Source organism: Ascidiella aspersa, chromosome 7, assembly GCF_963924565.1.
Source record: "Ascidiella aspersa chromosome 7, kaAscAspe10.2, whole genome shotgun sequence".
Classification (NCBI taxonomy): domain Eukaryota; kingdom Metazoa; phylum Chordata; class Ascidiacea; order Phlebobranchia; family Ascidiidae; genus Ascidiella; species Ascidiella aspersa.
Window position 1 is genome coordinate 12644465 of NC_139453.1, and position 13919 is coordinate 12658383.

Here is a 13919-nt window from a genome sequence, read left to right on the forward strand (position 1 = left end):
AAATTCAAACGCTATGTATATTTGAAAACTTTAACATTTATTAGGGTTGCAAGATTTTATTCTTACAGGAGTTAAATCGCCAAAAGAAACGTGACCTGCTCAATCGGATTGGTCAGTCAATTAACAACTAAAACGTGTATGAGTAAAATCGTGTAGTAGAGAAATTGCTCAGCACTGCTGCAAAAGAAAGGCTTGTTTGCATCTGGCATTTTGACAAACAACGGTAGTTTTCATGACGTATCTCTTTCTGATTCAACAGCCTGAAAGAGGAGCATATGAGAATGTTTACACTTTGTTTTATTAGACAGCTTAACAAGCCTACATGATAAAGACTTTGAAGGTGACATCACGCAGACAGGATAAATATATTATTTTAGGTTAACATTTTACCTTTGATATTAAATTTATACGTAGTTAAGGGGCGCCACTTTATAATATCCTGCCGCCCCTATTTAGACGGCTTTAGAATACGTATCTACAGCATAGCACGGAGTTTTAACGAGGACAGACAGCTATCCGAAATACCATCAAGTACGGATAGAAACATTAAAATGTAAATCGACAAAGAACTAGAAACGATAAAACACTTGTTGGCTAAATTCGTTTAATGCTTTGTTCACAGTGAAAGGCCCATACGTAGCCTATTACGTAAGGCGCAAGATATACGAGGTAAACGGAAGTACGTAACGAAACATGTAAAGTAGAGTAAAAAATGTAAAATGCTTAAATGAGGACAATGTCAACTCGGAGTAATTTTCGAGTAAAAGTCAAAATGTTTTAAATTTGTCAACATTTAACTCAGATCTTGTCAACCGGATGTGCAACATACGCAGATACATTTTCGAGGGCCATTCATGCTTGTGCACAAATACAAGAGGTATACCGGTGTAGCCTATATGTAACAAAAACCTAAAAACACAGTTACTAACGCTGAAATATTACACGTCAGCAGTAAAATGTAACAAAAGATGCGGCGTTCTGTGTTTTTTTAGAAGTTGCCATGAATTTACAGCAAACTGGGTTAACCCAAAGCGATTTAACAAACGTTTTGGACTTGTGCCCATATTTTCGCAGCTTTTGTCGAATAATACACTTCGATAGCCATTTTACGTATTACATCAAATAAACGAGATATTATTGCTGTCATTCGTATATGCATGACATATATCTCTACACGTAAGAGAACATTTAAGGTTGTTATAGTGCCTTGATTTATAAATCATATTGATGGGGTAGGCTAAACTAAACCGTTAATATGTTTTAGCGATGTTTCGGAATAATGTTTGAAGTGACAAGCAACAAACAACAATGGGACCTGTTTTGAATTGTTGTTATTTTGCACGCGAATCATAATATTTATCTATATGGAATCATTCTCTCCAACCATTTAAATGGCGTTACGTCTAACGGTCTGTATAGCAGCGACTTCACATTACTTTGTTTTCACGTCGTAATGTCTTACTTCAACAAACGGATACTAAGTTATTAGTGTTGTGCAACTAACTTATTTTTATCAAATCAGAGGAGGCTGGTAAGGCATATTGATAACTGCATTGAAGGGTGTTCGCTGTATGGTATCCTAAGCTTTTTGCGGGTGAGCTTCGAAGAAAAATGGCAGCGTCTGGTTTCGGAGGCATCCTTTACTGCGTTATGTGGGCTGGCGTGTATTGGATGGAGGCGATTTTTCGCTTCTTTATTCCGAAAAGTCGAAAGGATGTTCGAGGAAAGGTGGTGCTGATAACCGGCGCCGGAAGCGGACTTGGTAAAAACTTGTTCTACGTCTATAACTCAAGGTTTCTGTGTCTCATTTAAATACCACAGTTAATAAGGTGAAACGTATATATATTTTTTCAATTTAATTATGGGTTTTGTGCAAGCAAGGTCAAGCCAGGAAAACAACTATAGCCTACAGTGAGTATCGAAATCACGACCTCCGGTCATACTGGGTCGCTTTACCAACTGATCTACAAGGGATCAAAGGGGAGAACCTTGACTTGTCGCTTTTTAATTATGCGGTATTACTAAATGCGAAATCCACTTAAGACCAAGCGGGGTTACAATTTGAAAGCGATGTACTGCTCTATAATGATTTTCGCGGGATAATTGGGATTTTGTTGCAAAATGAACAAAGTTTACGGTCTGAGCGGGCTAGTTTTTTTTACAACTTAAGCAGTTTTGTTGAGTTTTGTTATTCATCGAACAACTGGACAAAACGCAATTTTAACCAAACCCTGTCAGGAAGTGTTTGCTTTCTTGCAAGTTAATTGCATGGCGATTTCTCGGCCTAAAACGTGTGAAGAAAACGTGAGGCTAGTCAATTCGGCTAACAACCTTTATTCCACTTTTAAATGCTAATTCTTGTCTGAGTTATGTAATTATTGTTTTGAGTTTATACAAAAACAAACCATGAATGTTGCTCATGTTGTTATTTGTCTCAAATAATTATATTGATTTTTATACACGCTTGATAGTTCAACAATTTTTAATTCATTTAACTTAACTTTAAATGAGAAAGGTAGTACGTCATTAACGCAAAGTGCTTCACGATTGCAGACCCTGTTAGGTTTTCTGTACAATAATTTTTAGTCACACATTTAATTATTACAAAAAAAGGCGTGCAACTTTAACTTGAATACTGCGAGATCTGGGCTAGTCACAGGTTGTTATTACATAAAACAGCGTAATAGTAATGGCAGGCATATATACCGACATTGTAGCGCATCTGGTTAACACTCTTTAGACCAGGGGTGGGCAAACTGTTTTTGTGGCTCTTCTAGTCGAATCGTAAAATTCGCGAAAAATTGTAAAGGCTACCAAAATACCGTTTATAAACGTTTCTCTCTCTTTCTTTTCTTTATTTAGACAAGTATTTCGTTTATAACGTAACACTAGGCATAGATTGAAGAGTTAGTTAACAAAAACTGATATTAATAAATATTGTGCGTGTTATTTTGCTATAACCGTTAGTCCGTTATTATTGTGTTGATTATTACCGCTTTGTTATATTACAATTCTGTAATTATTGCGGCTGGCCTTGCATTATTTACCGTTTTGGATTGAAATAATTTCGAAGCTCTCGGGTGCTTGTATTTTCTGCAAATGGATCTTCCATTGAATGCATTTGCCCACCCCTCCTTTAGACCCCCAAGAGTATTCCTGTTGATTAAAAAATATCCATGAAGTGTCCATTTCACTGCCAGGTCAGCGTATGAGCCTGGAATTCGCTCGGCTGGGTTGCACTGTGGTCGGCTGGGGCCGGACGTCGAATGGACTGACCAGCACCGATCACCTGATGAACAAGCAGGGCACCGGATCGCGCTGGAAGCCGTACGTTTGTGACGTCAGCGATAGGATGCAAGTGCACCAAACAGCTGAGAAGGCAAGCTCGCAAATTGTTGTTTAAAAGTTAAAACTTACCGAACTTTTGGTGTCCATCGAACACTGTGTATAGCTCGTTTATCTAAAGCCGTATAGGCCTACCTTTTGTTGCATTAGCGTTGCACACAGGTATTCATTGATGACTGATACTTCCTATTTTATTCCGATATCCTAATTTTAAGGTAAAAAAAACAACAGCCGCCCAGTCAAAAATTAACACTCACCATTACAGTATACAAAATACGCCAAATCAGTAAAGTTAAATATGTGTAAAATATGTGTTTTTCAAAATTGTGCTTAAGCCTTAGCTAGCTCTGATTGTTTATCTCGTTTCAAAATTCCCCTGGATCCGCTGCGTTTGACCACAGATCATGACTGAAACGCCTAATCTGAGCACACAGAGAATATTAGAGGCCCGGTTTCTTATTGCTTAATAGCCTCATTAGCTCCTAATGGTTCTGAACTTTATCAAGTAAAAATTTATCAGACAGACAGTGAAGGGACCGAGATGGATTAATCGACGCTCGTCGCAGACTTGTGTTTGTTCGTTCCGGCATTATTAGGGTCGACTGATTTCTCTTGGATATGTTGACATACTTCAACTTCACGTGTGCATGATTAGTTGACCTGCACCATCGATTTGCAATTACACAAAACGTCTTTTGTGTGTTGAAATTGGTACTTTTTTGGCCCAAGCAAACAACTATAACTACTAATTACGTTTCTAGGTACAACTCGAAGTTGGAAGCGTTGATATTCTCATCAACAACGCTGGCATCGTAACTGGAAAATACCTTTTGGAGTGCAGCGACGAAATGATTTCGAAAACCATTCGTGTTAACGCTACGGCACACCTTTGGGTAAGGGAATGCGTTTAAACTATTAGTTGGCAAAAAGGTGTGGCACATATAGATGTTTGTCGTGCTTTACTGTTCAACTTTTGTTATATTCGCTTATAGAGGCGATGTTTTATTATGGTTTATAATTTTTTTGCCTATAGAGGCGATGTTTTTTTATTCACGCATATTTTATCTTTATAGACAGAAACTATACCCAACAAAAAATGTAATACCCTCAAAAAATATTTTTTTACGCCTGTTTTTTTTTTTAATTTATATGTTTAAAATGTTGGTATGGCATTCGGCCATCAAAACGGTTAAAATTAACCCGAAAATAATTAACCTGAGGCCGGGTTCGACTCTACAGCCTGTGTTTAACTCATTTACGTAACTAAAAAAGTTGGATATTCAGTAATCCACTCATATGGGTGTCATATAATTAATCCAGCCGCAATACATCGTTGGAAAAATTTCAGCCACACATACTATTCCACCTTTACAGTTTACAATTTACAATTAACGGTTTTAACTATTTCGAATTTTGGTACTGCGCATGCGCAGCGCGGGACTCAGACTCGGGTAGTTTTACGTATTACAGTTGTACTAGAGACCTGAGTCCCGAGTCGCTACTCCGACTCTGCAGCCCTGGCAAAAGTCACCCTTGTCCTTCGGAATCGTAAATCTTTGTAAACAATTACTATAAGTCATCAGAGACACCCGCAGACCAACGAGTCCAATTTATGTGTTTTCTTAGACGCTGAAAGAATTTCTTCCTGCAATGCTTGCAAACAACAGCGGCCACGTGGTAACCATTTCAAGCGGGAGCGGACTGTTTGGAATTCCAAAGCAATGTGACTACGTCTCAAGGTACAGTTATGTGTTTAAAATAACTTCAAGGTTTTTGGGGGATCCGTACCGGATAGTGACTGTTAGAACGGTGACTGTGCAAAAAATGTTCGCTTCCCCGTATAGGCGAAAAATTGAACAATAGGAAAAGTCTAGTGATGTCGCTGTTGCGGCCGTCGCTGATTTAAACCAATCTCTATCGTGAGATCGCTCTACTGACGGTCCCTTTTCTGACAGTCTCGATTCGGAGCCCGTGTCTTTTTTATGTGAGATAATCCATGTTTTAAACCTGTGTTTGTTTCTTGTAGCACCCATAGATCACAACAACCGCGCAGTTTACCTGAAATCCAACAAGTTTGTGAAAAGAGGTGGAAATTTAACACGGGTTGAGTTTATCTCTTAATTTGAAAAAGCGTTTAATCAACCCGCTCGCCTGTTCCCTTGTTTTTAACCCTTAACCGCCCAGGGGATTAACCAACTGCTATTGCCTTTCTGGGTCAGTAATGTTCCGGTCTAAAAAGGCACTGTTTTTTTCGTTTTGTTCCGGTCTAAAAAGGCACATTGTTTTTTCGTTTAACTTAATACTTTTTTAAAAAATGGTTATGAAACAATTCGCAATGTGCACAATTACTTTCATCCATCCCAAAGTGTAATATGTCAATAAGCAATGACAAATTTTGCAAACCTTTTTTAGCTAATAATTATTTCGTCTTTGTACAAAAGAAAACATAGGAGGCACACTACAAATCGTTGTCAGCTACAAGCAAAAATAACGACAATGTATATGTTTAAAAACGACAAAAATATAATGAAATGCAAATCAATTGCAATTTACACTATTAGCTCCAGTCTCTCATTCTACTAATGTTACATTTTGCAAATTATGAAAGTAAAATGTGAGAACATGGGATGTTTGACACAATTTTCCCATAGACGCCCAAAGATATATGTGGGAAGAAAGTACATCTCGTGCCAATTTAGACGCACAATGAGGCGTTTAAGGGTTAAAGAGTCCTGGGGACCTGAATATCGATCACCAATAGGGTCATGTTTGTATTGATTTTCATCACCTTTATGGCAACAACTTTTTTTCAGCAAGCACGCATCCGTCGGTTTAAACCAGGCACTTTCACTGGAGATTCTTCGTTGCAATGCCACTGGCATTAAAACTACTGTGGTGTGTCCCAGCTACATCGACACTGGAATGTTCGATGGCGTCGTTAGTGTGTAAGTTTGCCCCATCTATTTCGTTTGTTGCTACGCTGGAACAGATCTTGCAGCGACAGGATTAAGAAGACGCCCAATGTTACTTTTGTGAGATTTCTAACACACCTGACTTATGGTTAACGAAGTATAGACTGTAAACCTTTTAACTATACCTATAAGCCCATTGCCTTGTATTTTGTTAGACTGGGTTAAGACTGTGCTTTAATAAATGACAATAACTCGCATAGCATTACCTGCAGGTACGTTAACATTTGGCTTAGAATAATCGATACGTTATTACTCTTTTCATGTGAAAACAAATTCCACCAAAATAATAAATAGGCCGTATTAAAATTTAATACTTTTTGGTTCACAGAAATATGCGATGCGAAATCTATAAATTATCCCGGTATTGATGTTGTTATGTCACATATAAATATTATTTTCTTTCCTTTAACCTTACGAGGATCTAGGCTACTCAAGCCTTTTTGTGCTAACAATATACGATATTTTTGACAGATTTGTACCTATTTTACCGGCAAATAAAGCTGCGGCGCAAATCGTTGATGGCATTCTTCGAGAAAAAACAATGCTCTTGATGCCGAGGATTGTCTACCTGTTCTACTTTTTAAAAGGGTAAAGCCGAAGTGGTTACACACACATTAACGTTTGTTGTCTGTTAGGTGCTTCCTAAGATATTCTTCAGTATTTCATAGCCAAAAGTCTGTTGCAAAATAACGAATAAAAATAAGAAATTTTCTGTAACCCATGATTATGTTAAATTGCATTATACAATCAAGCTTCACATTTTACCATCCATTGGTTGTTCAATACATAAACTCCTTAACAGCGAAACTAAAGAAATGACAGTTTAAAATATGAAACGCGCAATAGCTGAAGCTGAAAAGTTGTTGTAGTGGCCATTAGTTATATTCAAATTTCATTTAAACGTATAAAATTGGTCAAATTATCGTTTTTTACAATTAAACGTTTATGTTATTCGAAGCGTTTTTTTACCGTTTTCTGTAGGCAATTTAGTTTTGAAAATGGAAATTACGACAACTTTAATTTTAATCTGGTATCCAAACTTCTATACCAAAAACTTATAAAAGTTCAAAGTCAATCGGATACTTACATGGTGACGTTTGTTCTAGATTGTTGCCAGCCAAATCTCTGATACAAATCGCAGTCGCAACTGGATTCATCGGGAGCATGGATGGCTTCAATGGCCGGCAACTCGACTAACTATTCATAGTTTATTCACCAACAGCGAACTTTGCGGCTTTATATTGCTGTTCACATTGGAAGCAAAATTTATTATCGTCATTTTTTAATAACAGGAATGCGAAGATGTGAATGAGTGGCTTTATTGCCCGCACTAAATAGACATGAGAAATATTTTACGGATAAAGCATGTCACATGTATAAATAAATGAACGTGTTATTTCACGCCAACTCTCAACTTGGCAAAAACAAGACCTGTAATGGTTGTAACAAACCTTAAATTTTACAAACAACCATTAGCGTGAGCAGCCTGATGGGTAATATTGTAAGTGCTGTAATATATTGCGAAAAAATCGGGTTAAGCAAGAATTATTTCATGGGCGCAAATAAAAAAATTGTTGAAATTAATTCACGTGGTACCACATTTTGCAAAGAAAAACAATTGTAAAATCATGTTTACCTAAAAATGTTTGAACATTGAGCTACCAGTATAAGAAAAAGGTATTAAGAAAGTCGTTAAAACAACTCAAATTCTAAAATTTGTCTTGTGACTTTGGTGAAGTCCAGTCAAGGTCTTTGAAAAAGGTAATCAAATGACAATAAGTCAACTCAAAGACTTTACAACACCGTAGACGACACAACTGCGATTTAGTGAAGAAGTAAACAAAAGACATTGCGAATTTATGTTAAGTTGATTAAATCTCAAACGATATTTGGAATGGATCTCGACATGGCGACTTAGTTTCGCAGCTCTAGCTTCACAATGCATTCTCGAGGGGCAAGCACCGCAGAGAAGATTTCTTTGTCAACCGGTGGCAACTCGCTCTTGCCACAACTCACACGGAAGGTCTGTAGGATTTTGACGAAGAAAATGAAGATCTCAACCCGCGCCAGGCTTTCCCCAAGGCAGAAGCGATCCCCGAGCGAAAATGGGATGATCTTCTTCGAGGGAATAAAGCGACCTCTCTCGTCGATGTGTCTTTCGGGTGAGAACTGGTTGGGATTTGGCCAATCCACTGGGTCCAAAAAGGCGCCTTGCAAGTTTGGTATGACCTGAAAGTAGTGATAATAACCTACTTTATGGCTATCGCCGATTGGATTCGAAGCGACTAAAACAATTTTGGATATAGTTTGTAAGAATAATTTCCTTTGGCATGGTAATTACAATGAAAAGCAAGTAAGCTCTATAGTCAATGTTTTAGGATTTTTGAACTAATAACCAGTGAAACCATTCCTTTATAAGTTTATTTATTTTGTTTATTTACCATAAATATTGATGTCAGTGATATCAGGTATTCGTATTGAAATAATAATCTATCGGATATCCCGAAACATAAAATTGTTGAACTGTAGGTTTGGGAATGGGAATAACATACCTAATCCCAATTAAATAAAACTTTTCCTCTTTGGTTACTTACTGCTTATATCATACTAATATTCTGCACGTTTCTTGCACAGAAGTTTTTTATAACAATTTTGCGATGTAATGCTTACAGTTGTTCCTTTCGGAATCACGAAGCCGAAAAGTTCAACATCGCAAGTTGTGAGATGCTTTACGGCAAACGGTGAAACAGCTTTCATCCTGTGAACCTCTTGAATAAAGGCACAAGTGAACGGCATTTTCGACCTTTTAGCCATGTTCGGGACTCCAGAAGAACCTGATCGAAGTTGTTTTTATTGCAGACCATTAAAAAAAAACGAATACCTATAACTGCAGACTGCGATGTTTAGCCAACTCTAGCATCTATTCCAAAAAGGTTCTGATTTTCATTGCCAGGTTTGTGTAAAATAACTTTCTCGGTTATCAATACTTACCTACAGAAATGAGACCTACCTAAAACGTTGTCAATTTCTTGAAGAATTCTTTCATGGTAGCATGGAAAATTAAGAAAATAAACGAAGAGCCAGGAGAGAAACATACTTGCTGTGTCAGTTCCAGCAACAAATAAATCACGGCAAGTCGTTGTCAGTTGAATGTCCTGTGCAAAGGATCAAATACTTGCAAGTTATAAAACAAACACAAAATTACATAACAAATAACTTCAGGTGAATGCAATTCTACCTCATTTAAAGCATTTGTATATTAACTGTCATTTTAAAGTGTGCTAAAAACGTATTGTTTTAGTTTGTCAACTTTTTCGGATCAAGTTATTGTTCACAATGCTTCAACAAATCGAGAAAAACGAAAGCAACTGACAAAATTTGCTATCCGACCTAAATATGATACAGTTGCGTTTTTTAACTTGCTCTGATTTGGGCGTAAAAATTAAGCATTATAAAGCTATAGTTGTTTTAATTACTTTTTACCGTAAATCCATGTTCTTTAGGTCGTTTACCAAACCTTTGCTCGAATATAAAAGCGTCGATAAAGTCGTCAACATTATCAGGATCAAACTTAACTTTATGTTCGTCGACCTGTTCTTGTATTACACCTATATACACAAATATCAGCATAGGTTTCTTCAACCGGACAATTTAATAATATTAAATTTTCACTTTACATCTTCACCAATTAAAAACCACGTAAAAAAGGTTATCACTGGCCTAACCTCTAGCATATTTCACTAGAAATTTTGTATATCACCATACTCAGGAACGGATCAACTGGAGAGGTCACGAGGACATGTCCCCAACAAACCATATTTTTTGCTTATTTTATCTACTGATAAATGTAAAACTTTTTCAAGCTTAACGCGAAAGCATATTTTCCTTTTTATACGTTTAACCGTTTTGGGAGATTTTTTGGTCCTAAGGAGTCGTTCTTACCATGACAATTTGTACAGTTGATGTAGGCCTATCGGCTAGCTTCTGCCTGGTGTTCTTAAGGTTACTTTTTATGATGTAACATAGTGATTGTGGCGTCACGTCTGAAAAATGTAATGGCCGCCCAAAACAAAAATATCGGATTCGTGCTTGCTTAAGGTTGGCTTGTTTTTGACGTCATGTTATAACATAACCTCGTGACATCATCTCTAAAGAACTTTTTTTCGACCTCTCTACTCTCCAACAAAATTTATCTTGGCTCGCAAAACCTAAAATCCGACCCTGAATGCATCTTCTGACATGCCGCAAAAACAAAAGTGATATAACAAAAAAAGGCATTTAGCAAATCATTTTTCACATAATTTACATCGCCCTAATATAAAAATTTGTATAATCTTAATATTTTAATAGTTTTGACATTTTTTAAACAGCTTCCTACTCATTATGTAGATCATTCTTTTATGGAAAACTTGCATTGAATGTCTAAATGGGGGAACTTTAGCAAGAGCTCCCCAAACCAGAATAAGGGTTAATTTGAAAGCATGTTTCGGATCAGCGAACCTGTTTAACAAAAAAAAGCTTTATTTGTAAAACTTGAAATGATGTTTTAGGTTTAATTTTGTATTGTACTCACAACAAACTCATTGTGGATAAAACCAAGTCGAATTTCGGATCCTTGTAATCGAAGCGTTTCCCGATGGCGGTTTGTGAAATGACGTTGCCAGTAAGCCAATGAAATTTGGCCTTTAAAAATATATATTACATAATTGAGTAGAGGAAACTTTACAGTTTTTCAGTTTGTTGCTAGTCCAGAATGCGTTTAGGAAAAAGATTATAAACTTTACTAAAAGAGTACGTTCAATTTTAATAAAAATTATAAAGCCATAACATTTGACAAAATCGACATTTCGTTATTCACAAACGTTTTGGCAATACCTTATGCCATCATCAGTGTAAAAGTTTAAGTGATGATAAACTAAATCCAAAAAATAGGTTTAAAACTTAAAGTTAAAATAATTTTTACACTGATGATGGCATGAAGTATTGCGAAACTTTTATAAATAACAGAATGTCGATTTTTCGAATAATATGGCTTTATTATTTTTATTGAATACCCGTGCATGTGTTCCAAAATAGAGTTAACAATTTGGAAGATGACAGTTTAGAATGACCATTTTTTTTATTTTTTTATTTTTTTACAGTTATGAAAACCCATTTAATATCCAAAGGATTAGCTAATGTTGGGTACCTTGAAGTCAACTACTTGATTCTCCTTTTCGTATTCCTTTAAATGTTTAATAAATTTGTCTCCTTCCTCGTTCACCATTTTTTCCATCGTTTTGTTTGCCAGTCCTTTGCTAAAATTGTTACATATTTACGACACCCTTTTGAACAACCATTCTAATAGAAGCAGTGGTAACAGGCAATAGTTTTACTATGATTTTGTATTCACAAACGAAAGGGGCTTTTATAATTTTACCAGCAAGCAACGTACCCTCTAAGATATTTCAGCGCGAAGTGCTTTTGCGCTTTGAACACATCTCCATATTTCTTTAACCCAATGCCATCTTGTTTTGTTGTGTGTCCGAAAAGCTCGATCCAGGGACGGCCAGAAAACGCGTTGCCTTGTTTAACGAATGCCTGAAGCGTAAAGCGTGCTTGTAAAACTTTATCAAAACGTCTAACAATGTTTCTGACATTTATCCTAAAGCTTTGTGTGTATTTGTTAAGCGCCAATTTTTATCAAAGCAAATAAAGAATTTCTTTCCTGGTGCTGAAAATCGGTGTTTTAGGCAAAATTAAAAAGTGTTACATTTAGTATCAATACGGTAAATCATTTAGCTTAGTTCGTTCCACGACATACACGGTAGGATAGGTACAAAATAAAGTCAACTAACTTTCAAACTTCTTTGTTTCTGTTAAAAAAAATACCTCATGTATTGAGTCGAACGTATTCAAGATCACCGTTTCTTCGCTTCCCAAACGCACCGACATTACTGGACCGTACTTCTCCAAACTCCATCGCTTGAAATCAATTCCTGGCATTTCGGAAAAATAAGGCGTAACCCCCAATAGGGGAACTCCGATGGGACCAGGAGGAAACATAGGGTGTGGCCTTCTTTTCCACTGAAAATAGAGCAGGGTTGTCATGATGCACAGAAATGGAAAAGCGATGAAACTTGACAGATTTCCGAATACATATTGCAGCAAAGTCTGCAACTCCATCACAACCAAATTTAAGTTAGGAATTATAAATCAAGCTGGTACCAAAATCAAATTAAATAGCCTGCAACTGTTTATTCTTGGTTAGTCTAGGTATTGGTTTACTGACATGGAAGGGGCAAATAGCGAACTAAATACTGTCAAATCTTTCAATAATTTACTGAATATTCCAAATTTTTCCTGAAAATTTCTGCAATTAACCAACAGATATATTACTTGTAAAAATAAGATGATTAGCTTGCAGTGAGCAAACTCGATTGCACGGTTGATCGCTCGACCAAACACAAAGTAAGAGAGACACAGCCGAATAACCAACTAAGCATGCAATTCCTAAACAAAGCTTATTGTCTACTCTAGACTCTATAGTTAGAGTCTATAGTTAGAGTCCATACCAGTGATTCCCAAATTGTGGGCCATGGCCCACTACTGGGCCGTGAGACTACTTTATGTTGGCCATAGTTTTGTTTAAAAATATTGCAACTACACATTTTGTTTTACTAATATAGTTGTATGCATAATTTAAACTGTGCGTTAGGAGTTGTTTAGTAGAAAAAAACGATAGGCCATCATCTGTTTTGTAAAAAAACATTTGGCCACGAAATAAAATAGTTCGGGAACCACTGGTCTATATACGATCAAACCAAAATTCTGTCAAGTCAAAACGTTGGTAACGGGGAAACGATTTAGCAGTTTGCTATATGAACAGTGGTTTGCTGATGTCCAGCAGCGAACCATAAGCATGTACATTGCACAGCAATAAAAGTGGAGCTAACTCTATTGCACAGCATTGTTCGTTTAGTTTAAACGCTCCGTAAGCCTATTTTTATGTTAGCAACGTTTTTTTTAAATTACTGTTGCGGAAAATCGTCAAATTGCCAGTAAGATCAACTTGCTGGAGTAACCCCGAAGTTTCGCGTCACCCTGGAGATACGTTTACTCCGGTTTGGGGGCTCTGGCCTATAACTTATGTTTTTAACATTAATTTCATTACCGTATAAAAGCACGGGCAAAAAAGTATAAAGCACGGGCAAAAAGTAGGTTACGTAGGATTTATTGATTTAGAGGAGTGGTTCCGAAACCTTTTTGTTCTCGTCACCCCAACTTGCGCGACCCCCCCTCAATTATAGTGTATGATGCCGTCAATAAACCAGTATCAATAAAAAACACGTTTTAAAATTGGCAAAATACAAATTAGGAAAAAATCTAGACGGATTGTTTCAAAATTTGAATAAAATTTCCGGATTTGAGTATGCAAAACAAGCTAAGCTTGTTGACATTAAGCCCGTTTATATGCACCTTTCGCGGGCAGATTAGATTAAGGTTTAATCCGGATTGAAAAGTAATCCTTTTCAGCGTCGTAATTACATGGCGCGAAATTCAAGCCAGCTTGAGTGTACAAACTGCACTGATATGCATTATTACGTAATATTCCAGCAAACC

General features: G+C 36.7%; 2 protein-coding genes across 2 annotated transcripts; one reads left to right on the top strand and one right to left on the bottom strand.

The window, feature by feature from the left end:
- Positions 1 to 1611: 1611 nt before the first annotated feature.
- Positions 1612 to 7514, top strand: LOC146137886 (epidermal retinol dehydrogenase 2-like). Its single transcript, XM_083394462.1, has 7 exons — positions 1612 to 1762; positions 3201 to 3379; positions 4107 to 4238; positions 4972 to 5084; positions 6159 to 6290; positions 6789 to 6905; positions 7424 to 7514. Exons 1-7 carry the CDS (start codon positions 1612 to 1614, stop codon positions 7512 to 7514), a joined length of 915 nt encoding a protein of 304 aa, XP_083250588.1.
- Positions 7515 to 8231: 717 nt separating this feature from the next.
- Positions 8232 to 12302, bottom strand: LOC146137887 (cytochrome P450 2B4-like). The gene is made up of 9 exons (XM_083394463.1): positions 12189 to 12302; positions 11752 to 11897; positions 11506 to 11614; positions 10891 to 11000; positions 10696 to 10817; positions 9801 to 9925; positions 9328 to 9472; positions 8988 to 9151; positions 8232 to 8546 (listed from the first exon to the last, which is right to left on the bottom strand). Exons 1-9 carry the CDS (start codon positions 12300 to 12302, stop codon positions 8232 to 8234), a joined length of 1350 nt encoding a protein of 449 aa, XP_083250589.1.
- Between the last annotated feature and the right edge of the window lie 1617 nt (positions 12303 to 13919).